At 45.5% G+C, this 25,118-nt stretch overlaps 1 protein-coding gene across 1 annotated transcript in view; it reads right to left on the bottom strand.

The window, feature by feature from the left end:
* Positions 1-25,118, bottom strand: part of CACHD1 (cache domain containing 1) — a 103,108-nt gene that overhangs the window by 49,660 nt on the left and 28,330 nt on the right. The window contains exons 2-3 of the mRNA XM_040565754.1: positions 17,249-17,311; positions 6,298-6,446 (exon numbers count right to left, since the gene is read on the bottom strand). Of these exons, the coding sequence (XP_040421688.1) occupies positions 6,298-6,446; positions 17,249-17,311 (212 nt within the window). The remainder of the gene's footprint in view (positions 1-6,297; positions 6,447-17,248; positions 17,312-25,118) is intronic.

Raw genomic sequence — 25,118 nt, 5'->3', positions numbered from 1 at the left:
TTTGAGACTCATTTTGTTCTGTCCCAGGCCATTTATATGAATTTCAGGATGAGTTCAGTATGCAAATGAAATTAGGTAAGTTCACTGAAAAAATCAGCATTTCCTCTTAAGTTCTCCACTAGGCACGTTTTCCTGAGAGTAAGGCAAGATCTGCACTCCTATTTTACGTGCTAACGTACTTAGGTAGAGCAGGAACCATCTATTTAAACAGAACATTGGAAAAACAAAGTTTTAATGAATAAATTCAAGAAAAAGCAACCGATGATTCAGTTCACCACTTTCTTATGGCATATAGGTTGTTCTAATTATTTCAACTCCTGCTTGAGAAAGTCGAAGTGTATTTATTTGTATATGGAGAGAAATTTGTCCACGAGGGGAGTTTCCTACCTACCTGCTGCAGCTCCTGAACAAAACCAGGCCGTGCCAGGACTGGCACAGTGCACGCTCCCTACAGCTTCTGGAAAGCCACATGCATCGCTGCAGCCTGATACTCTGCAGGAACAGCAAACACAGCTTAAATTTCATCGAGTGCAGCCCACCCACTTCTCCTTTGGAAGTGCAGCTCTTAAGATACTGCAGCGACTGAATGGATCCCCGTTATCTCCCACTTGACTGCTCAGAGAGCAAAGATAAACACCGAAAGAGCTGCGATAAAACCCAAGCGCGTTAGCAAATATTTAACCATCTGTTTAAAAAGGAAAAAGGCAGACCACTTCTGAGGGCGCTATCGCGGTCCGGGAGTAAATGATTTTCCAAAATAGGTTTGTAAACTCGCTTCCTCAAACAGCTCGACTAGCGCGGGTAAGGCAGCGCTGCCCAGCGGTGTTTCACCACCAAATATTTCTGCATTCTGCTCCGTTCCCAACTTTAGATAAAGGCATTCCTTAAGCACTTGTCCACGTTGTTAAACAAAGAACCAAAACAGCTTTCCAGCTGCCTCAAACCACGTACATTAGCAGCAAAAGCACTAGATGCGTAGCCACGCACATCTCCAGGTCACTGTGACGCTTTTCGACGAGCGCCAGCAGTGACACCCGTGTCGGGGAGCAGCGAGGGGGACGCCCCACCTGCACGCACGAGGACAAAAAGCTGTTTGTACTCCTGGCAGATGGCCACTCCAGCGTTACACACACTGTCAGACACACTCTTTCCTTCTCTGCAGAGCTTTATTTTCCTTCACCTGCAAGCCTCCGGTATAAGTCGCCTGTGTGACCTCCTCGCGGCCATCCAGCCCAACCCCATTTTTACCAGCACAGCCGCTCCAGCTGCCATTCCCAAGTCAGACACCACAGACCTGCAAAATTACAAGCACGCGGAAAGCGAATGCTACCAAACAGCTCCCCCAGCCCCCTAAGTCCTTATTTAGATCCACTTTTGACAAGAACCCCGTGGGTTCCCACCGAAGGGCAGGGCAGCGGCAGGCACTCGCCAGAGCCCAACGGCAGCTGCACATCTCCCCCCATACACATGCTGCAGCCCCATCTCCCCCCATACACACCAGGCCATCCCAGTTCCCAGACTTCCCAGCCCATCGAGGGCTTTCTCGGGACAGAGGCATCCCTGATGAACAGAGACACGGAGGCATTATCCTCTTCAGCAGGAAGATGCTTTAATTACAACACTGTCGTGTAAATGACCTCCCAATTCGAACCTGAAAGGGGATGTCTGCAGACTGCCTGAAATCTGTTTTCATGGCTTCTTCAGCAGCCCAGTAAGTGAGGGAACACGAAGCCCTGTGTTTCCAGCAGGGATTTCTTCAAGGGTTAGAAGACGCCTGTCACCTGACATCCATTTTCCTTATCTCCCATCAGTTTACCTACGCACTTCGCTAAGAGCCCGGAGCACTTTACCCATCCCAACCCTGCCTGGCAGGAGTGCTGCCTCGCTGCAACCGCTGCAGGTGCCCCTCCGCGTGGCATGTGGCCCTGGGAAGGGGATCTGGGCTCCAGGCTCCGTCCTCCCCGGCAGCAGGGCAGGGAGGGGAGATTTGCACCGACTGCTGCTGCGCTCCAAGCGCCTCTCTCCGGTTGCTCTTCTCAGCTGTCGTCCCTCCTGCCGTTGCCATCTTCTTTTTTCCATTCCCAAACCCTGAGTAGAACTGAAAACACCAACAGCTGTACGTGAAGCACCAAACAGCAAAAACTGAAGAAAAAAACACAGCCTCTGCTCTGCTGCTCTACCTGGAACCACAGCTGCATGAAGCGCATTCACTGGGGCTCTTCGTTGCAGGAGCCAACACCACACAATGGCAATAAAACAAATATTGTTCTCCTGGTCGTATCTTACTACGCCGCTAAACAAGCGACCTAAAGGCCAAGTTCATTTTCTGTTCCAGTTCGTGTTTTGCTGGTCCTATTTGGTATCATTTATTTATAGGCGCTGGGTGTGGTATTCTCACAGCTTATCTCCAGCAACACAAACTGTCTGCTAAGCCAATGCTCAGATTTTCAGGATGAATACAAGCAAACGCAAGGCCACACATGGACAATTTTGTTAATAATAACAAGTACAAACTAAATAAAGATGCCAAGCCATTACAAAAAACTCACGAGTAAAACAATAAACCTCTCTCTACATATTTCACCATCACCAACTGATACAGGCTTTAGCAGGGTAACAAAATCAGACAGCAATAAAACTTTAAAACAAATGAAGATACTTGGAGGAAAAATGTGGAGAAAACCACTTTAAATTATACTGCTCTAATAGCTTTGGGTACTGCCTTCCAACGGAACGATTCCCAATTATGCCGCCTTCTTTTAATGGGTAGGGGCATGCAACCAAATAACGTGAAGGACATTTCAGGAGTTTTTTCACTTCAGTCAAAATGCTCAGGTTCTTCTTTTTCTGACCAGAGAGAAAGAAACATGATACGAGAGTTTTTACTGAGATCAGCTCCCTTCACGGAGGGGCATCTTGTATGTTGGTGCCTGAATGAGTTAAGTGGAAGAGGAGCCTCTCTCTCACTTTGACAGGTACACAGGACAGCAAGGAAGTCAAACTGACAGATATTATAAATACCTTCCACCCAATTTTTCCAACACCAACCCAAACTCCTTGCATTCCCAAAGCAATTTCTGTAAGTTACGCAGCAGTGTAAAGGAATAACGCAGGAATCACCTGCCAACATGAGTTGCCCTCAAAGTGAGGAGTGTCAGCGTGTATTTAGAGGCTGAACACGGGACAGAAAGCCTCAAAGATCCCGGCACAGGCCCTTAGATCTACCTAAGAAACACAGCCTGCAGGTAACGTGCTTCTGCCACTGTGCTTGCACCAAACTTTTACCCAAGTGAAGAAGGCTGCTTGACAAACACCGCTCTAACCAACAAAAGGAATACACAGGGTTCAGCAGAGGTAACAAAATATTTCACAGCTCTCCTAGAAGAAAAACAATAGCCCGAAGGATGCACAAATTTTCAAGTCACAATCTAAAACCATCTCCTAAACAGCACAGACAAATCAGGCTCTTTTTCAATGCTCTCTCTTCTATGGCACCACCTACTAAAGGCTTGAAACCAAACAGAAAGGTTATTACGTTTATTGTTGCTGGAACAGTGCTCACGCCTAACACTAATGCACTTCTTTTGGACTTCAAGGATAAGCTGTCACCAGCAAAACTGTACCTAACTTCACTTCTCAAAGTACTGACCTCCTCGTAGCTGGACCACGTCAGCCCAAACGTCAAAGGCAGAAGAACTGAGGTCAATCAGTACCTCTCAAAATACCATCACAGCGTCCCGGTGGGAAATCCTTGGGTCTGAAGTTTAAGAACTACTCCTAACTCCATGTTCAACTACTTACATGTGTCCCTGTTCTCAAAACTCTAACCATTAATTTAGGTTTCCTAACTTTCAGTATTTTCTGTTAAAAATGTCAGTATATAGCTCTTTTGACAAGAAATAAAGAAAAAAAAGAAAAACTGTTGCTGATTTCAGATGTCTCCCTGCAAAGACACTCACTCTGCTCACTGATTTCCCCCTTTTAATGAAGTTTGGAGATGTCCAAGAGGACAATGCTGACTCTGGCCAGGAAATAATCTATTTATTTTGATGGAAAGCTTCTGCTTAAAAAGAAGCTTCTCTCATTGTATTATAAATTAATCTCTTGTCTGGAGAGTCAGGGCAGGGGAACGGTGTCAGGCGACCTCCGGGCTTATCAGGAACCACCGCCTCTTGCCCCCGGGAACGTTTCCACCTTCCCCTTAGCATCCTTGGGTCAAACACCAGACCTAATAATGCCACCTGAATATCAACATCACCTTTCGTTCCAGACAATTTTAACCAGAACAGGCTAACCACAAAACAAAGAAAAACGAAAGGAAGAGCAACAGCCAGGGGAGGCAGAAGGGAGGGAGACCACAACTGACGAGCTGGCAATCGGCCAATTCACAAAGCGTGATGCTAACAACTTGGAAGCTCAGTTTCACCAGATAAACGTGGTTTTACATTCTCTCTCTGTACGACTTGCAGACAACTTCCTAAAGATGGCAGTGGATATACTTCCAGTGGTCTGCTACGCTGCAGTTCTTCCATCAGAACTACCTGCCTGGCTCTTGCCGAAGCACAGTCCGGAAGATCCTGCAGGCTGACAGACTGATCTGGTAACCACTTAAACAGATTTACTCTGATCAAGCCAAGTAACTAAATAATGGAAATCACATTATACAGCCCAGATGAGGAGCTCTGCAAATAGAAAATTCACGTCTCTGCTTTGCCAGCTGTCACCTCCAGTTCATTTTTTAAGCTGCTTTCTGTGAAGGCTCCTTACGCAGGTCCACCATCGGGAAGGACATTTCTGAAGGCCTTCCAACCTGAGTCATTTTGGAGGACAAAGTGAAAAGAAATTCATGGAAGCTTCCAGACTAAGAGCAGAGCTCTCATTTTTTATTAAAAATTACGCCATCGTGACAGGGGAGGTTGTAAGTTTCCTCATTCCTCCTCTTCACCCCTCACTGGAAGGTGTTACTGCTGATGGTCGGCTCCTGCATGGAGATACTAGGCACCTGAAAAGTTTTCATCCTCAAATAATTCTTGACCTTCCTACTAACACTGCCCAAAGTCTGGCCATTTAGCACCAGGTACACCAGCATTTTATGCAGCCCCTCTGTCCAGCAGGAACTGCGCTGAGACCATGAGATTTACCCCATAGCCACAACCAAACAGCAGGGTACTGCTTTCTTCAGAGCCACCTGAGGCTTAACCCTGTCCAGGTTTCTTCCTTTCATGCCAAGCAAAACAAATAAAACCCAAAAAAGCAGCCTCTCTCTTCATACACGGATTCATGACGCACGTTTTAACGCAGTGAATATTTTAAAACCTTACATAAATAAAGGTTAATGCTGTCATTAAGAGCTGTCTTAAAAAGTTAGATTACAGAAAATAGTTTTAACATTTATTACCCAAATTACCTTCCTCCCTCAAATGTTTTTAAATCAGAAATGAGATATAAACAATGAAAATATACTCTGTATTCAAAGTTTACTGTGTATAATAAATGGTGAGAAAGTTACTCTTGTTCTTTCCTAGCACATATGGAAGTGAAGTGTTTAAAATGTTGATTGTTTAAAAGAAACAATTACACTGTTACTGGAAAAATCAGGCACTCCATCACACCTTCCTGCAACTAGGAAACGCAAAGATGTTTCTGTAAACACGCAACATAATACAAGTTGATTAAAGACAACCAACTGCCTGCTGCCTGGATTTGGGCTATTCAAAGCTCTTTAAAAAACAAACTGAAAATGAACAAACTCAGTTTTCAAGCAATGTTCTCAGTTTCCGTAAATCTGTGTATCGAGCAGCAGCAAGTCAACTGGATTAAGCTGTACCGCAATACTTCTAGCATGTGATGTACTGACCAGCTCGTGATTTTGGTTACCGCACTTCAAAGGGGAAAAAAAAGAAAGTCCCATGACCAGCTTCAGAAGAGTTATTCAGCCTAAGTAGTGTCTCAGAGCAGAACAGGTATCTTGGATACGGACAGGCTCATTTCGTAGAAAAGTTTGTTCAACCCTTAATTGCATGAAATAAACTTTTGTGTGAGTGTGTTTTATTTTACGATCTATCATAGCAGAGCCCAGTCCTTGTTTAGAGCTCCTCATTAAACATGTGTATACTAGAAACACAAGAGCAGAGGAGGAGACAGGATACGGAGCACCTCTGGAGTACTGCTTTCCCTATTTTCTCCCAGTTAACAAGAGTAACAGAAAATATGTGCTATTTTGCAAAAGACAGATTTTCATCTTTTTTCTTCACATATTAAATGGCAACCTAAGTAATTTCAGAAATCGGTACTTACTCCATCATAGATGGTGGAATAGTGCAGCAGTCCTGGATTGCAGTCAAGGGCGACGTGAGATGAGCGGTATACGACGCTTCTACTACTTGCTTGTTTCGATTCACGACATCCAAGTAACGGTTAAACTTCTCACGGATTTTTTTTGCCAACTGAAAAAAATAATAAAAAGAAAGATGAAAATTCAGTCAGTTTCTTTGCAATACCATGTTCCTTACTAAGAAAACTGAACAGAAAGTAAAAACCACATATGTTAAAGCTAACAGTTGTCTGCCTTGCTCGCTGTACTCCCTGTTTTGGTGGCTCAAGGTACTGTGAAGTCAAGTAATTAATAACATTGGCCAAAGAAGGCAGTATATATAATAAGATAAAGTAATTTTACCATCTAGTACTTGAACACTGAGTTCTGCGTGCATGAGGAGTGAAGTTTCCATTATATCTAACTTTCCTTTCACCGAACTGGGACCCTGATAGGGCTCTACCTGCACTACTGCGCTCAGCACTGAAGCTCCAACATGGTGCTCTTGCAAGGTCTGACGAAGATACGATGCAGACCAAAATAGCTTGACTTGTGGTCTAACATCCACAAATGGACTCCTAAGTAATACCACAAATAATACCCCTAATGTTACCCCCTGTGAAAACGTAGATAAATATCGTACAGCTTCAGGAGCAAACAGACAACAGCACATCCGTCAGAGCACTGAACGTATTTAGGAGAGCAAGCTCACGACCCAGACAACTCCAAATACTGTCACGCAAATTTTCTCTTGATCAGCAGTCTCCTCAGGCAGGTTGATCGGTGCAGAAATATTTCACAATTCCTTTCACGTACTTCTCTTCACCTTGGTTTGGGCAAAACGAACCCTCCCACTTTTTGCTTCTGTCTTTGCCTCTCCTGCTGCCTTCCTGGGGTGCCCCAGGGACCGAGCCGAGCATCTCCCAAGTGAGGCTCCTACAGATCCAGCAGCTCACCGCGGCTTGCCATAGGCTACAGCTACTTAACTACAGTTTAACTTCAAATAACAATAAAATGAAAAATCTGTAATTACTATTACAATACAATAGGAAAAAGAAGGCAACGTCTCACAGACAGAATTATTCCACAAGCTTTTTGTCGTCAGGGTTCCCTGTCACGGAGGCAGCCTCTCACAAACCAGGACAAGGTTTGGAGGTTGCACTACCACCCGTAACAGCTGGCAATCACATTTCTCTCCTTTCGGAAAGTAAAGCCAATCAGCCTGAAGTCCTGCCCCAACAATTCTCGGACCTTCAGAGACGAGTGACTATTACAAACTAATTCTAACTTTAGAAATAGCTAATTTGCGTACATTAGCCTCTTTCTTAGATTTGTCTTTTAAACATTTATTTTAAAATGTCGAAATAATAAATACATTTTCCATCTAGCAATGGTACTTGTGCAAACATGCAGCGTGGGGCTGGCGGCTGTGCCACCGGAGCTACGGTCACAGCCCTGCTCTCCCCGTGCCCAGCGACTCCGAACCGAGGCTGAGAGGCGAGGGGTGCTGCAGGGGCACGGGGCAGGACCCCTGCAGCTGCCCTGCTGCGGGCAGGCGCTTGCTCGTGCATCATGCGAGGCACTTCACGGCCAGCTTGCCTAATGACTTGCAGAGGAAAATTGGAAGGGAAAATTTGTGGCTGTTATTTGAGCGGACGTGACAGCAAACGCAGCCACCAGGGAGCATCGGGCCGTACGAGGAATGTTTATTAGGGGTTTTGCTCCATCCTTCATTCAAGGTTAGGAATAAATAAAATAGATTGGGCATACAGAAAACTTGGGCTGGCACATTCGGCATGCTTCTCACACCTACACAGTCACCCCCCACGTGCACCCGAAATGAAAGAGAATACTCTCTGAGCAGCTGCGGTGCTGAATACTCGGAAATATTTCATTCTGCATTTCTGCAAACTTTCAGGGCTGGGGTTCGTTCGTGAGTTCACAACTCCCACGTGTCCTGCTGTGCTCCTCCTGCACGCCCCAACTCCGCCGGGCTGATCGAGCGGTGCCGCGGCATTTGTGCGCCCAGACCCGCGGCGGGTTGTGCCAGACCCCCTGGCTGACAAACGTCTCCCCTACCTGTTACTAACAGGACACTTCACCACAATTTACTTTGTTATGCGAATAACGAGGCCCACAGTGGTAAGGTCCATGACTTGGCCTCCACCGTTCCCATCACACGCAGCAGTTCAGCAGCAGGTCTCTGAGGAGCACGGGTTTGGCAGAACCTTGCCCGGATGACCTGCAGCATTACACCTAATTACCTTCCTGCAATGATTTATTGCCAAGGCACCAGAGGACTACCAACGGCCTCCTCCACGCGAGGCATCCAACGCTGTTAAATCGCTCCCAGCTGTCAGATAATAAGCTGCTGGGTGGTTCCTTCTCTTCTCTATTTTCAGGCAAACTTTCTCTTTGTCCAACCGTATGTCTTAACACGACCTTGGGAAGCGCTGTCTTCAGCAGTGCCGCAAAATACACAAGGCAGATTTCATACACTGTAGCATTTACATTTCTTGGTGACCAAGCTCCCCCTCTCAGTTTGGGCAAATGAAATACTTGGGCTTAAGCACTACGTAGTCCAGATACTTGGATCTATACACTTCTTTCTTGGTTCCCTATTTGAAAGCTTTAAATGGGGAAAGAGCTTAAGTTTGCTGAAAAAGGAACCGCGTGTCCTTCGTTAGCGGTAGCAAAACTAACATGGAACATCAGAGCACAAGGAGGCCCACCTGCAATCGCTGCCTCTCGCTGATAAACGCCTGCTGCACAGGGCAAGATTCAGCTATTGACGAGCTTTCGCCTTGCAGGTTGCGCGATGAAAGCTCCCCACACCCTTTGAATTCACCCTGCCGGGCAGAGTCTGAGGATCTGAGCAATCTGTTGTCAGAAGAGCCCGCACCTCAGAAGCTGATAAAAAGGAAATGCTTCGTGCCTAAACTGCATCTCCCACCTAAGGACCACTAAGTGGCACAAAGTCATTACGTTACCTTTATTAAACAGGCTCCAACGCTTCAGTCACATGTGTTTCATCAGCAAGGGAACCAAAGTCCCCCCATGCTGTCCAACCAACCAGCCTGCCCCTGGCACAGGCATGCAGGAAGGGCAGAGTTTGGCCCATCTAAGCACCCCAAAAAACACCACCCCCTGATAATATGAGGATATGCTCCCAACAACCAGAACAGATGAAAACCGGCAGGCTCAAAACACGCCATTAACGGCGAGATGATCCAAAAGCGTTTTTTTCATTGAAAATTCATCACCATGCACAAATCACGTTAAGACTCTGAGGACAACACACCAATCAGCTGAAAAATTTGTTTTAAAATGGTTCGAAGTCATCAAATCGAGATGTGTAATCCGCATGAAGCCTAACAAAGCTAACTTGATTTTTCTTCCATAGCTGGGCTTCACTGGAGCACAAAACATCCTAACATCCAGGACAGTGCACAGTCATTCCAGTTCTGGGTGATTAAACCAGCAGCAAAAACTAACACACATTTCCCAGCTCCTCATCTCGGCGCTGCGTGCCCATGCATGCACACACACTTCATTAGCTCGGGAACATTATTCAGCTTGCAAAGGGATGCACTTGGCTGTTAGCGCCTGTCAGAAGAAAAGCTGCAGCCTTAAATCAGTTTGTTATTTTTCTAAATTAAAAAAAAAAAAGAAAATAAAAAAAAAAGAAAAAAAAAAACTTTCATCCAGAGATCACTCGCTAATTTTCCAGCCCACACCCTGCCTCTTTCAAGCTGCCCAGAGCTGCGCACTGAAGGATGTGCGCGCTGAAGCTGTGCCACGTCTGTGGCCAAAACTCAAAGGTACAGAAGGAAAGAAAGGACAAATGACAGAGGAACAGAGCTCTGAAACACGAAAACATCCTAACAGGGTTATTTTAAATATTTTAGAAGGCAAAAATGGAAAACTGTGTCCTTAACCAAGCACATAAAAGGGGATGGAGGCTCACATGCCAGAGCTACCCATGGGCGCGGACCGGCTGGGACAGACATTTCCTGCTCCTGCAGAAGGGCTCAAATCCACCCGTTTTAATGCAGGCTAAAATAAACTCGGATACCTTGAGATTGACATAAAATGCTATTATCCCCAGGTGAATTCTCAAAGTGCTCTTCACTTCATTTTAAAAACAAAGAAAAAAACCCACCTTGCTCAGCATTCACTGCATGTTTTTCTTTGTTTTTTTTTTTTCTTTTTTTTTTCCAAGCCAGATTTTTACATTTTCTCCCTAATTTTAAGAAACTGGCTACCAAGAAACGAGTGCCCGCGCCAAACAATGCAGCCATTAGCTCTATTTTTTCCCCCTTTTTGGCAGCTGGCGTGCAGCCAGCGCCTTTCAGTTTGCAGACAGGTTGGACGGTAACACCTGTTCCTATTACAGCAGCACCCATGGGTAATGCACTTCAATTGTCACCATCTCCACTGACAACCTTTCATCACAACATCAGGGAGCTTCCCTAATTTTCCCAGAGACATTTTGCTCATTTGCATCGCTCCCTGGAGCTTTGTTAAAGCCTCGCTCCCCTCAAAGCCCCGCTGCTCTGAAGTCTTCCTTTTTCAGGGGGCACTGAGGGAAAGCAGAGCTCCGAGGTTAGGTTTTAGTTCTGGCTGCATCTCAAAAGCCAAGGTATTTTTCATGTTATTGAGACTGTATATAAAATATGTATCAATGAGGCTGACAGGCATGGATGCCCTAACGGACTTACAGGGGGGATTTAGTGCCGCCGGGCTCCTCGGGAAGCGCTGCTTACACACTAACGAGTTCAGGCAGTGGTTTTGTTTTTAAACCCCATTTATGAACCAGCAGAATCTGGAACAAAAGACGGCCATCACGCACCCCCCCAGCTGCATCACATCACGGTACTATGGATCCGCAGAGCCCTGTTCTAAGAGGTTTTTCCCATACTTATTCCCAGCCTGCTGGGCTCCTGAAGAAGCCGCTGCTTCTGTACAGACTCCGAAGAGGGTCTTGCTGTCTCCAGAAAGGACGCAGAACCACCGCCAGGTTATTCGTACACCTTTGCATTAACTTCAAATCATTCTTCCTTCTCTGGATGATAATGAAAATATATTCTAGATCATTGCATCAGGAGGCAGGAAACTACTTTCCAACACACATTTCTTCAAAGGGAATGGCACTCATTTGAGGCACTCCATCCTCCCGTAATTTTAGCAAGGTTTCCCAAGATATACCAAAGGAAAGGGACTTCAAATGTGGTCCACAGCAAAAGCTAGAGAAAGGACCACAATTCCCTAAATTATTCTGGAAAAATGTTAAACGCCGTACGGACCGCCTTTAATCACAAGCCTCATGATTAACGGATGTAAAATTCAACATCTTGTGACCACATCGTGGCTCCCAGCCAGGGAGATGTCATGCTTAACAGTAAAATCTTGATTTTTCACTGTGCTCGTTTCCCTTGGAAATTCGAGCCATGTCTGCCAACAAGGGCCATGCCCTGAGTGACACGAGACAAGTCGTGCTAAAACATCGGGAGGCTGCAGAGGCTGTCCTTTAATTGCCACTCAGGTCATTAACAGGCAGTGCTGCAATGTTTCTCCCACCCTACAGAGGAAGGACCACAGGAGGAGTCCCCAGCAGTCTCACCAACAATTAATTGTTTACAAAATCCGTTCCTTCTTTTCTCAAAATAGTTCCAAAAACCAGTTTTGCACCAGTTGTGTGGAAGTCCTCCATAAATCCAGAAGATGAGAGCAGCCCAGAAGCACTGAAACAAATGGGAGAGCAGCAGCGATGATGAAACTCCCAGAAGCCAAGTCCAGAAGTACAGCATTTCAACTGCTGGTAGAAAAATAAAACACCAAACATTATCTACAAACAGCATAACAATCCAGCGAAAGAAACCCAGAATATCATCATCTGGGATTTGTATTTGTCTAATGCTTTCCATGGGACAAAAAGCTAAGATAGTTTGCAAAATGGCTATTTAATCTTTAGGGAGTTCTCCCAAATTCTGTGTCTGACTGGGTCTGGACAGCTCCACGTCCATCCCTTGCTGTATTTTCAGAAGGAAAGCTGACCTTCTCTGTAGGAGCTCCTTCCATAACAGTCACCAGAGAGCACCGTGTGAGTTACCACCTCAGACATCCCTGAGACCCCTTCACAACCACAGGACCGCGTGCACTTCGCTCACGCGGCGCTACGTACCTAAGAGCAACTCAGAAAGGTGTCCTACCATTGAGAGCGCCCCAGCAGCCGTATCCCACTTGTGCCCAATTTCTAATGATTGCAGCTCAAGCGTGAAAAACATGCACCTCCCAGAACTCGCCCATGACAGCAAGATCAATATCTGAAATAACACTGTCCATCAGGAGCATAGGACCAACGCAGACAGAACTCCGTGAACAGGGGATCCACGAACTTGGATAAAACGTTCTCCAGCAGATTAACAAGAAATACAGTTAGGTGTGCCTTGTAACACAGTAAACAACAAAATAGAAGTTTTGCTTTACATTAGGTAACGTGTTTCACTTGATGTCTGATTTTTTTCAACCACTTGATTGAGCTTTTTTAACTCTGAAAAACGAGCATCATTTCTGAATTAAACATATATTCTGCCATTCTAACAAGAACGTTTTGTTTTTCTCCAGAAGGCGTTTTTGAGGCAGACATAATCCCATCGATTCAACCACAAGCCACTGATGATTTCAGCTTTCAGAGGTTTTTCAGAGGTTTACTTATTTAAGATACGCTATTCATCAAAAAATCCTTTAGGTAACCTGGTTCTATTAGAAACAAACATGTATACGTGCAAATATAAGTGTTTTGCCTTAAAATTCTGTTCCTGAGCCTCCTAACCAACTTCCTTCAATTCCTGAGCAGCTCCTAGCAGCTTTACACAAAATTGATTCTCTAGGTAATTATGGGTATTTTTATAGCTGATAATTACGCTCTGGATGAGCTAGCAGGAAAGGAAATGACTTTTCTAGCTCCACACATAGAAGTTACATAGGGAGTAGGAGCTATTAAATCAGGTAAAACCCAGCGGCAGAAGACATATCTCACTGCTAGTGCATTTACTTATTGCAAATTAAAATCCTTCCCTCTGTCCCCATCCTTCCCAGACCTCAAACTTCAGTGACTATGCCCAGGAATATTCCAGCAGGGTGATTTTCAAGGGACACGCGTGTCCTTACAACTGGCCGTCTCGATTAAAGCAGTCACCAGGGGCGCACGGGCAGGCTCTGCGGAACCACAAGACGTGACCACACACTTCTCTCTGCAGGGACGTCCCTGCGGAGCTGCGTGGCCCCGACCGCGGTCCCACCGCTGCAGGAGGCAGGGCAGGGCTAAGGGCTCCGGATGGGCGCGCTGCTGTCTGACTTTGGTTGTGCCATCAGGACAGACAGGACGGGGAGACATGGCCACCTTTAGGAGGAAGATTAACATTAAATAAATCTGTTTTACCATGCATCATCTCCTAGGCTGGTTTTAAACCTAGAGGTATTTTAGCCTACCTCACAAATACAATCAAAAGGGAACCGAGTAACCCAGTTTGAGACCGGAATAATTTGCAAGACAGAAAGGTTCAGACAGCGGGGAAGAGGGGACCCATCTGGTAAAGCAGCTCCCTGGAACAGCCCCTGGGATTTGTGCCGGTATCGTGGCTGCTGCGCTCTCAGTTCTCTGGCTAGAGCTCAAGCAACATGACTTTCTGCACGAGGCTGCTCAACACACACCTGCTTGGGGCTGCTCCGCCGTCCACCTTCCTCTCTGGTTTCCAGTGTCACGCTCTCTGTACTGCAGAACCCAGACGTTTGGCACGATGCTGAACACATGCTGCCTTCCCTAAAAAGGGCTAACCTAGACTGAAAATAACCATTTTCCACCTTTTTACATCACGAGTTCACACCACTACAATTTTCTTAGTGTACGAGTTCTCTGATACGGAAATAACTGTCAGGAAAGGTACTCAAGTTATTTTTGGCAACTGTCATCCAATTTTTGATAACCTGTTCAAAGTGAAAAAGGATACTTTGGATAGCAATCCTACAACTCTCGACCTTAAAAGTGTAAGCAGATTAACGTCAAAAGGTAAACGTCTCCCTGTGTGGCACAAAGAAAGCCAAGTGTATTAAATTGTTCGGCCTGAAGGCCAACAGCTGTAGTTTTTCCACTTTCCCAACGAACTGGAAGTCATTATTTACAGTTTGGAATATAAAAAAACAACCCACACAACAATCCAGTGGCCTGCCAGACAAAAATCCCAGCTGACATAACCGTAATTAATTGCCTTCGGGTATCAGTTGCTAAGAAAATGTTAATGAATGACAAAAGCAGGAAAAAAGTGACAGGGGATTGAAATCTGCTTACATTTGTTTGCATTTGCTCAAGATGATCCCATTCGATGCTCTACTCTTACTCATAAAACTCGGTTACATCGCTCGTGATTCATTAGGGCTGGAAGACCCAGTTATTAATGGAACAGAAGTGCTCAATTATTCTGCTATCCACTTCACTGGTGAGCTTTTAACCGCAGTAATTACGCTTCACCGGGGCCTCGTTTTTCTCCTCTGACAGCTCAGAATTCATCACACTACCTACAGCGTTTAGACAGTTATTTGTATCTACTTGGAGTGAATACGTCCATCTGTGACCGAGAGACAAGCAGTGCCTTTTTCTAAGGGCAGAATCTATAGTCAAAACTTCAAAGTAGTTTTAATTCGGTTTCTTGGTTTCCCGAAAACACTTTTGGCTTTCAAGAGCCATCTGATACGTATAATCTAGCCCACATGGCCCTTTTGTGGTGTGCAGACCACCCAGAAACACTTGTGAAAACCCGATCGCTGAGTCAAAGCCAGCGAAGCCTTCGGTGGAGATGTCGGGCTGGTTTCAGGCTGACACTTGTGAGGCCACGCCACAGCTCCTCTTCTGCAGCGAGCGCACCTGCGCGTGCCCCAGCGCCTCTCTCCTGTCCGTGCGTCCGACCTCGGCCCCTAGGGAAAGCAGCTGGCAGCAGAAGTGAGGGTGCAGTGCCCTGCCAGCAGCGGGTTTCTTGCACAGGATCCCAATTCGGGCATCCAAAATCTCTGTGCACCCTCCCCTCAGCTTTAGGTGAACGCAGCTTTTGTCATTTTTTTGTTTAGTTCCACTTCTGCAGCCAAACTGCACACGTAGGGCAGGGTCCCACAACAAGACCACACCTCCAGAAAAACTTGGATCAATGTTCCTTAGCTGACTGCAGATAGGAGAAACCCCCATAATGCTTAACTTCCATCAGAGGGGTTGAGACACTATTATCCACAGGGTCAAGCAATTGTTAATGCCAGCATTGGGGTAATTTACTAGAATTAATTCTTTGCTCTAGTTTCTTCCATCGTTTCTCACACACATCTGTATCTCACCAAACAAAAATCTGAAACAGAGACAAGCAGTACCAAAGGTTAAGCGCAAACAACTTTTTTTTTTAAGCAAACCTTACCAGTTTTTAGCTAACAGACAAGAAATTAATCCTAAAATCTGCATGATGTCATTCTAACAGCCTAATTTAAACCCCTTATCATTACTCACACGGCCGTATATTATCACAGTTGTCTGTCAGCATTACTACACACTACAGTTTAGTGCTGGTATAGGATTCCTACACCAAAGACTCGGTTTTTGTCTAACAAAACCCAGTATTTCTGGAACTTTTCCTGCACTCCCCCATTTTCTGCAGATTAAGCTCCCACATTGATCATAATCCTATCAAAAGCCACTGTGTTTGTTTGGAAAGAGCAGAGGAGCTGAGCCCCACTCTCTACTTCAAAATCACCCACAGCTTAAATATATCGCACATAGATTCAAAATCTCGTTTGATCCAACTCTGCTTTGACTTCTTCCTTGGAGAAAAAAAGAAGTATCTGGCAATTTTATTATTTTACAGTAAACATAAATTTGCTGCTATTACATGACTCTTTTTAATGCACGCGTGCACATACGGTAAGCTCTAGGAAACATCCAACAGAGCTCACATGCACATCTGACTACCTGCACAGCTAGAGAGCAGTTCCCCTTTCCCCAGGGAAAGCTCCACTCTGAGGCACTTTTGTTTTCGCTGAACATTAAAACTGGTTTGATAGGGGTCTAAGAAGGTCAGGTTACTCGCTGAAGGTTGTACAAATGAGTCTGTGCTTCAACTGGAAGGAAAAGACGGTTCTTTGTTCCAGCCCCCAAGCAGCGCCTGCCACTGCTACCAAAATTCATCATGTTCTGAATGAAGGTGCAAGTGGGAGAGTACAGAACCGGTACCTTCATTTCTTAAAGATGAAAATTGGATCTCTTTGATCTGTCTTGAAATTTATCCACCACTAATTTTCCAAAGGTATACATGCATTAAAATGCAAACAGCCTACATGTTAAAAGATACATCACCTCACTGTTAAATTGAAAGTTTATTTTCCCCACATCTTCAAATGTGATCTCATATGGGGAAAGAAAACACATAAAACAACAAAAAATCCTAAAACAACTGTTACAGGAGGCTGCAGCTGTCCCATATTTACACACAGCAATTGATACCATTTCCACATTTACAAACAATATTAGTGTTTTCACCTCAAATGAAAACAGTTTTAAAAGAGACACTTCCAACATGAAAACCAGTCAATTAACGTGAGATACTACACAAGGACCCCACCTCTGCATTTGTTTTTTGTTTCCGAAGGGAAGGACCCACAGAAAGCAGATGGAAAGGCTTTCCAAGACAAAAGAAAATTGTCAAATACACAGTCAGCTCATACAATACATTTCCATTTAGATTCTATTCCACTTATTTTCCTTGGTGTTGCATGTTAGAAAAGTGGCCACAATAAATTCAGACAGAACTATAAGTGCTAAGCTGACTGTGTTTGTGCAGCAAAACAGAGCTTTTGTCTGTGCCATAGGGCAGCAGTAGGTGGCAGGGGGGTCTGACTTACCTGTTGAACTTCACTTTCTCCATTCGATATTTTCTCTGTGTACACAAAGGAGTTGAATATCCTCTGCAAAAAAAATCAGAAAGGATGCATTAGAGACATTTTATCCCAAAAGTCACATTAACGCAGTTTCAAAAGGTGCACATGAGGAAATCTGTGTCAGAGATGGACCACTTCACCTGGAAGTCTCTAATGCCAGGTCTACCTAAGGGGAATCAAGTTCACCTGTACCTGCTCCTGGATCTGCACGAAGCATCTGTTCTCATGTTTGAAGGCAAAAAACGTAACAGGTTGTGGTTTCAAAACATGTTATTTTACTAATAAAGTGAGGATATTTAAGATTATACACTACAAAACAGAAAAAACACCCATTGCTTTGTGTCCTTCCCTTGATGTGATACTGGTGAAATTGCTAAGGCTTGTGTTTTCAGCAAGATACCACGACAGAATCAGATCACAAAATTATTAGTAATAACTGCAGATACTAAAGAAGTCTCAATTTCCTCCAAACACAGCGTAATCATCGATTAGCAACTCCTAAGAGTTTTCCTGACGCAGGTTTGGCTGATTTCCTCCTAGGAAGGACACCCGCAGCCACAGCTGGCAGAGGCAGCCCGGAAAACCCTTCAGTTTGCTCTGCTGCGCTTCCCATCATCACTTTCCCTTATCCCTCTCCCTCCTGAGGGCTCCAGGAATTTCAGAAATTTGAACTCTTAATTCTAAAGCAGCATTTGGAAGGGCAGCAATAAATCTCCTCAGTTTACAAGTCTCAGAGAGCCAAGGAGGACGGGGGGGGGAAAAAAATCTGCTCTTAAAAGCTGCCTGTACATAGAGACTTCCTCTTCTTCCAGACCTTTGTTTAAAGTTCTGCTTGGGTACTTTAACTACAAACATGTTTTTTTTTTCCTTCCCCCTTCATGAGATGAAAAGATAATTTAAACATCAGAAGAAAATACATTAAAGCATGTCATTTCGATGCAAAATGTTTCAAATGAATTGAATTTTTCTCTCCACGCAGCATTTAGTCTGCAGACATCAAAAGGATTGAGAAGGAAGCAGTCTGTCAGCTACCAGAATGGGCCCTCCTGGCCTCAGCACGGAGCTGACCCCTTCCTCCGCGCCTTTCGAGCACAGCTGTGCTTCCCAAAGTCCAAAACGACAACAGAGACCGTCATGCACAGTTACATAGTCACAACATGAGCAGGAATTTACTTGTGCTAAGCTTTCAATCTATTTTAGCTTGATTTGTAATCTAAACACGTTCTTTAAGAAGTGTTTGGACTGTGCGCTTAGTCACATGGTCTAAAATTTCGGGTAGACCTGTGTGGTGCCCGGAGTCGGATTCGATGATCCTTATGGATCCCTTCCAACTCGGGATATTCTACGATTCTTCAAAATGTTGCGTCTTCTACTCACTGAAAAGCTCAGTGCGTGCAGAGGGGTGGACAGGAGCCTGCTGGCTCAGCGTCCTCACAGACCAACCCCAGACACCAACAACTCAACGCGGACAAGGAGCACGAGCCACACAGGTGCTAACCATGGCCACAGCCCTCTGCTCAGGACGAAAATAGGCTGAACGTGAAGAGAAGCCACTTGTTAGCGTCTGTACTTCATTCTTCCCAGCCCGGCCGTGCAGCGGGGCCTGCCGAGCAGATGGCCGCCGGCTGAGCTGCTCCACCAGGCCCCACCTGACACAGAGCAGGCCCCGACGGCCATCACCCAGCCCTGTCACACCCCACCTGCAGCCAGTACCATCCCAGCCCGCTGCACTATCACAAATTGCCTGAAGGATCCCTCCCAGGTTGCCCCCCTTGGTGTCATCACCACCTATTTTAAGTGTATCATTGTCCGGAGTACTCAGGTTCTTGCTGCACACCGCCCACCTGTGTGAAAAACATTCGCTTTCCCTGCAGTTTTCAAGTTCCCTCAAACCCCACATCTGTAAAAGACACCGGCTCCTGGTGGCAGAGGGCAGATCCTGTGGACAGGGCTCCCTCCCCACACCTCTCTTCCACCGTCATCTCCTTCCCTCAGGAAAAATGCCTTCATTTTTTTAATTCCTCCCTACCCAAGGTCTGGCCGTGGCACTAATTAAGCTTGTCAGTCCACTCCCGATTCCTCTGCAGCATTTTTAAAGATTTGGGAACAGTTGTTTCATGGCTATGGTGTGTCCCCATGTGCCATAACACACCTGGCATGGGCAAACACTGCATTTCAGCCCCTCAAGTGGCTTGGTTTCATCAAGCAGATTTCCATAAACTTAAAATAAATAAATAAATACATACACAAAGACAAAGCAGCTTTTGTTTTCTGATCCAAACTCTGAATTAAATTTCAGGATGGTTTAAAATCCAGCACTGTTACCACTCTCCCTTTATGCTGCCAGAGATTACCCGGAATGGCAAGCAACCTTCACCTCATTCCCACCACAAAGCACCGGTTTTCAAACACAACCTTAAGAAGCAAACAAAGCTGAAAACGTCTTCAGAACCTACATAAGTTTGAAATCATCTGCATTTTCCATGCTTTGTTCTGCAGGAAAGCTGCAGCACTGACATGTAATTCTAGATTTGGCCAGGCTACAGTACTGGAAATGAGGGAAAGCGTAGTTTGCATTTTTCCTTTTCCAAGTCACTTCAAGCATCTGCGATGCTCAGTGGGAGCCCACGCTCGCTGGGCTGGCTGCACCCACCGCCCGCTGTTTCACTGCGCATGGCACTCATGCCCAGCGACACGAGCAGAAGCCAAGGGAAAATAAATACATAAAAACAAAAAATAATCAATCATGGTATCTGCAAGGACCGCTGCAGGATTTCTGCCCACTGGCAACGGCTCCAGACAAGAAGCACCAAGAGGTGCAGATGCGTCCACATCAGTCCGCTGAGGGTGAACACAGCCGGGATGGAGTCCTCAGAAGACTGGGTTTTGTCTTACAAACACACATTTCAACACATTAGAGACCCCTGCTTTCCTAAGATCGTTAATTACCTGTCTGGTTCAAATTACTTGCAACTTCCTAGAAAATACTCCTCTGCAGCAACCAGCTTTAATGATTTTCATGTAACCAAGTGCTTCTCGGTGCCACCAGCTGCCTCGCTTTCAGCTTTGAGGACAAGCGCTTGATGAGCGAGATAAATTACGATGTGACCAGGGGCTCCAAGGGTAGGGGTCCATGGGGGACCCCTTGGGACGGGGAAGATTTGGGATGCCGCCGTCGTGATGCCTTCCACAGGTGCGGTCTGACAGTGACGAATGGGCGCAGCGCCGCAGCCAGCCTCTGCTGCTAGAAAGGGGTCAGGCTTCCTACCGAGCCTCCGAGATAAGGGGCAGCTCGGGTTCAGCTTGGCGGCGTACTGAAACGAGACTTTGGACACTCACAATCTGTAATTTTAAATTCGGGAGGTGACTAAACTGAGCTTAACATAGAAAGCGAAACATTAACCAACGTGTTCCCTCAGTGCCTTGAGGTGAGAACAAACTCAGCAGCAACGCACTGCAGCAAGAAAGCACTTCAAAAGCCCCTAACTTGACAAAAAAGCACAACCACTGCATCAAAACAAACAACAACACAAAAGCAACAACCCCCAAAACCAAGCCTCCAAGATCCCCAACCAAACACAAGCAGCAGCTGTTCATGAGAGCCACCAACGAGCCGCACATCACTATTTGCCAGGCGAGATACGAACCCATCTCCCCACCAACAAAAACCGAATTTTTACAAACCCGGAGCATTGGGAAAAACAAATACAAGATCAGGAAAACATCAACTGAGCTGTAAATACATTGAGGCTGCTTTAACATTTATACTGCAAGGCATTTAAAAGAAAAAAAGTTTGAGCAGATTTTGGACATGGGCTGCTGGTACCTCGTATTTGGATCGTGCAGGATGAAAAAATGACCATATTAAGAAAGGATACAGAACAGCAGTAGCAAAATGTACACGCGTCAAATATAAGCAGTATTAACTCAGCGGGGCTGCTGTACTTAACCTCAAGTAGCAACTAACCAGGGTCTGTTTCTTATTTTAAAGGTTAATGTTTTAAAGTGAGCAACCAAATATATAACAACTCCTTTTTATGATGGAACTCGCAGAGCTAGACTGTTATGAGGGAAACCTGTGGCTTCTTCTGGAGTTTGTTTTTGCAGCGTCTGAAGCCATATCACATTATGTTTTGTTACCATTTTCTAAAACTGAGAAACATTAAATAGTGGGTTCCCATGAGATCAAGGATATGCTTCATGCTTTCCTCCAAGAAATTTATATATATATTTATATATGAAACTAAACTGGAGGAAGTCATAGCAAAAGGCAAACTCCGATGAGCGCAACGCCCCCAGCAGCGCTGCTACACCCCCTGCTCAATGCAGCTCAGCATCCCGAAGGACTGTCCTCACATTGTACTGCCAACGCCCTTCTCTTTCAGGGGGTTTCAGAAAAGAACAAGTTTTCAGGAAGGATTTAACTAATCGATGCTTTTTTGTTACACTATTTGTCAAGCAGCGCCAGGCATCCTCTTCAGACAGCAACAAAGAGATGCGACCAGAGCTGAGCTGGGTCAGTGCTCTTGTGGGAGGGAGCCTCTCCTTGAGGGCAAGGCACCATGAGAAGAGCAGCACCTTCAACTAAATATAATAAAATTAAAAAATAAAAACGGGAATGTAAGGACTCATACAACCTGTGATTTCTGCAGTTCTGGCCCAGTTCATCTACTGTCATCTACTCAAAATTCCCTTTTCCAATTCCTTTTCCTGTTGTCCTCAGACTACCTTCCCTGCTGTACATCCTCTCCCAGCAGCTCCTCACAGCGTCGGCCTGATGCTCTCCCCTCACACCTCCACCTGTCTGATGGGTGGCAGAGAATCCCTGCAAGGTCTTCAGTGCTGTTAAGTACCCTGATCCCAAACCAGCCTTGTGTTCATACGGAAAACAGCCAAAACCGACCTGCACTAAGGTATGGGTCTTCATTTTGACTAGCAAAGAGCACAACCTGAACAAGCACTTTTAAAAATCATCAGTAACTCTGGTGAAGTGCTTCTTCTTATATAAATCAGTGGGAGTTCTGCAAGTTTTTATCCCTTCCTTTAACAGCGAAGCATACGGGGCAACCTCCATCTGTTGTTCCTCTTACCCATCTTGCTTGTCCTGGCGTTTGGCTTCAAATACAGCATGAGGTTTGAAACCTTGAGGCACTGCCTGGTGCCCACCAGTTTTCTTGCTTTGAGGAAATAAATGGCATGGAAGAGGAGCAGAACGCAATAGTGCTCTGTGGGTATAAGAAATCTTCACAGTAACGCTGCTCAGGACCGGAGAGTAACTCGCCTGGACTCTGCGGTTTGATTCACTGCCCAGCACGTAACTGGAAAGTAAATAAAACACCTGGCTTTGAATTCAGAGGCCTGAGCATACATCTTCCTTCGTGCTCTCGCAGGGGCCATTGCCAGTTCACCAAGCTGCAAAATGGTTCTGTGGGACCAAAAAGTTCCCGGTAATCCCTCCCGAGGCAGACGCACCAGAGCCCTGCACGCAGCTGGTACCGAGGCAGGCTGCTGCAGCCCACCGTGCAAGGGGTGCTCCGGGCACAGCTGAGATCCCCCGGTGTCCTTAACCTGCAACTATTCATGGTAATCTGTACGGTAAATGATTGCAAAATTATGGCAAGATAGAGCAGGCTCCACCTAAGCAGTTATCTGGGGCTCAGTGTGTGACAACAGCATTCGGACACCACGTGGAAATCCCACTCCTGTTCCCATCTCGCTCAGTGCTAGAATATCGTTTGCTCCTACGCCAGCACCTGCAGAGCCTTTCCAAGTAAAATGCATGTTGCTAGTAGGCAAAAATCAGCCCACGCTCACAGGTCTTCCTTGGTGGAGCATTGTTAAACCACACCACCATCTGAAGAGATCCCTTTGGCAGCTTCATTAAATGACTTTGCGATTTTACATGTAAACTTCACACAAGGTTAGTTGCAATGGGGAGGAATTGGTGGAAGATACTCAGTTGTGAGAAAACGCTCAGACTATCTAACACAGCTTTCCCGTAAGCAAACCGAACACAGACCCTCCCGGTACTCAAAATGCGAGCGTGCGTCCATTTGCAGATGGATCTTAATTCTGAGGGGAGAAGGTGTCACAGAGCCAGCGTTTATAATTCACCTACCACCATTAGCCTGTGGCCGATAAAAGCCTTTCAGATCATTTCAGGAGCTGCATTCAGAACCAGGGGTGCTAGGTAGGTAGGGCATTGCTTGGAAACAGTCAGAGTTTAGCACAGTTCTTGTAAACGTGTTTCCCTGGAAAACTTCTGGCATTTACAATGAGGGAAAACTATGGAAAACTGAGTATCTGCCAAAACCGCAATCAGACACCAGCAGATTTTTCCCTCTTCTTTTTCAAGGGAATGGAGAAGAGGGGGGAAAAAAGAGAGTGAGAGGGGGAAAATACCCTAGGAAAATTAGTTCCACATGTTAAAAAGATTATTCATTTAGCCAATGTAACTTGACTAAAGTTATACTCATGACAATGTCAATGGCAGTATTTCAGAAAAAGGAAAGTTATGCTACCCAACCTTAAAATATAAAGCAGATGGTCTTCTCAATAAAAGTGGATTTTTTTCTCCCTGCACTTATCCCTCCTTCTAGACTTTAGGATGTGAAACTTATAATATTTATATGGATTTCTTCATGTTTCCAGTATATTCAAAACTGATTAATTGTCTATAACCAAATGGAGTTGAAATTATCAGAGCAACCCTGAGCAACACAAATGCAGCAAAATGTTGAATCTGAGTTTCAAGTTCTGCAGCCTGAGAGCTTGACAAGACCCATAAAAGCTGCACCTCTGCAATTCTCTGGCCCTGAACGGGACACTGCCTCGCAGCCTTCCCAGGAAGGGATTTAAGAACTGACAACGACGAGGGCTGCTATCTTTTATCTTCCTAGGAAGACGGCCAGAAGACGTTTTTATTGATCTCTTCCCAAGGACGAGGCTTGCAGAGGCAGAGTGCTCGGGCAGAGCTCTCCGTTCCTCCCCGGCTGAGACGATCCGACGCCGACACGAGCGAGCAGCTTGCCATCTTGCCGCCTGCTTCTAGGCACGGTGCAGCACTGTAACGCATTTCTAATAATTACTTTTAAGGTAAAAATAACAAGCAATGGTACTCCTACAGAACATTTTCCAACTCACTGCCTTTTTTCAGTCCTCCTAAGTCAACAGAGAAGTTGCCCTGGTGCTCCTTATTCTTCCTTAGGCAGTGTTTGGCTAGATGTTGTGCCCATCGCTCAAATAACGCAGTTACCCCTAGGTTGCTCTATCAGGATTTTAAAATCCAGCCCCCATTTGTCATCCTCTCTTCCTGACCCAGCCAGCAGCAGCCCCGGAGCAGAGCTCTCCCTCACTCCGTGCCACCTGCCCTTCGGGGAACAAAGGTGAGCACTTGCTGGGAACAAAATTAAACTGAAACTTCATTCAGTGGGGAGAACTCTGCCTTCATTTCCTGGTTTGGTTTGAAGTTCGCGTCAGAAATGACTGACTAAAAACGGTGCAACAGTTCAGCAGCAGACCGATACAGGTAAATAGATGTAATCCTATAGCCAGAGGAGTTTAACACCATTTTAGTATCCTTACGGTGCCTGTCCGACTGGTGGCGAATTCAGGATACAGCAAGCATGCAGAGCATGGATCGATTTACCTAACGCTCCAGTGTGTAATTTTACCGTGAAGTCAAAAGAGAAAGAAAAAAAAAGGAGGGAGGGTGGGATGGGAAACCAAGAGCACACGATTTTTTTTCCTGATGTGTTTAACACAAGCGAGGCAGAAGCTGTTTGGCTTTGCTTGGACAAACGCTGCAGCACAGAAGCACTGAGGCTAGAGCAAC

This window comes from Cygnus olor, chromosome 8 (genome assembly GCF_009769625.2).
Source record: "Cygnus olor isolate bCygOlo1 chromosome 8, bCygOlo1.pri.v2, whole genome shotgun sequence".
NCBI classification, from domain to species: Eukaryota; Metazoa; Chordata; class Aves; order Anseriformes; family Anatidae; genus Cygnus; species Cygnus olor.
This window is presented reverse-complemented; position numbering and strand designations above follow the sequence as displayed.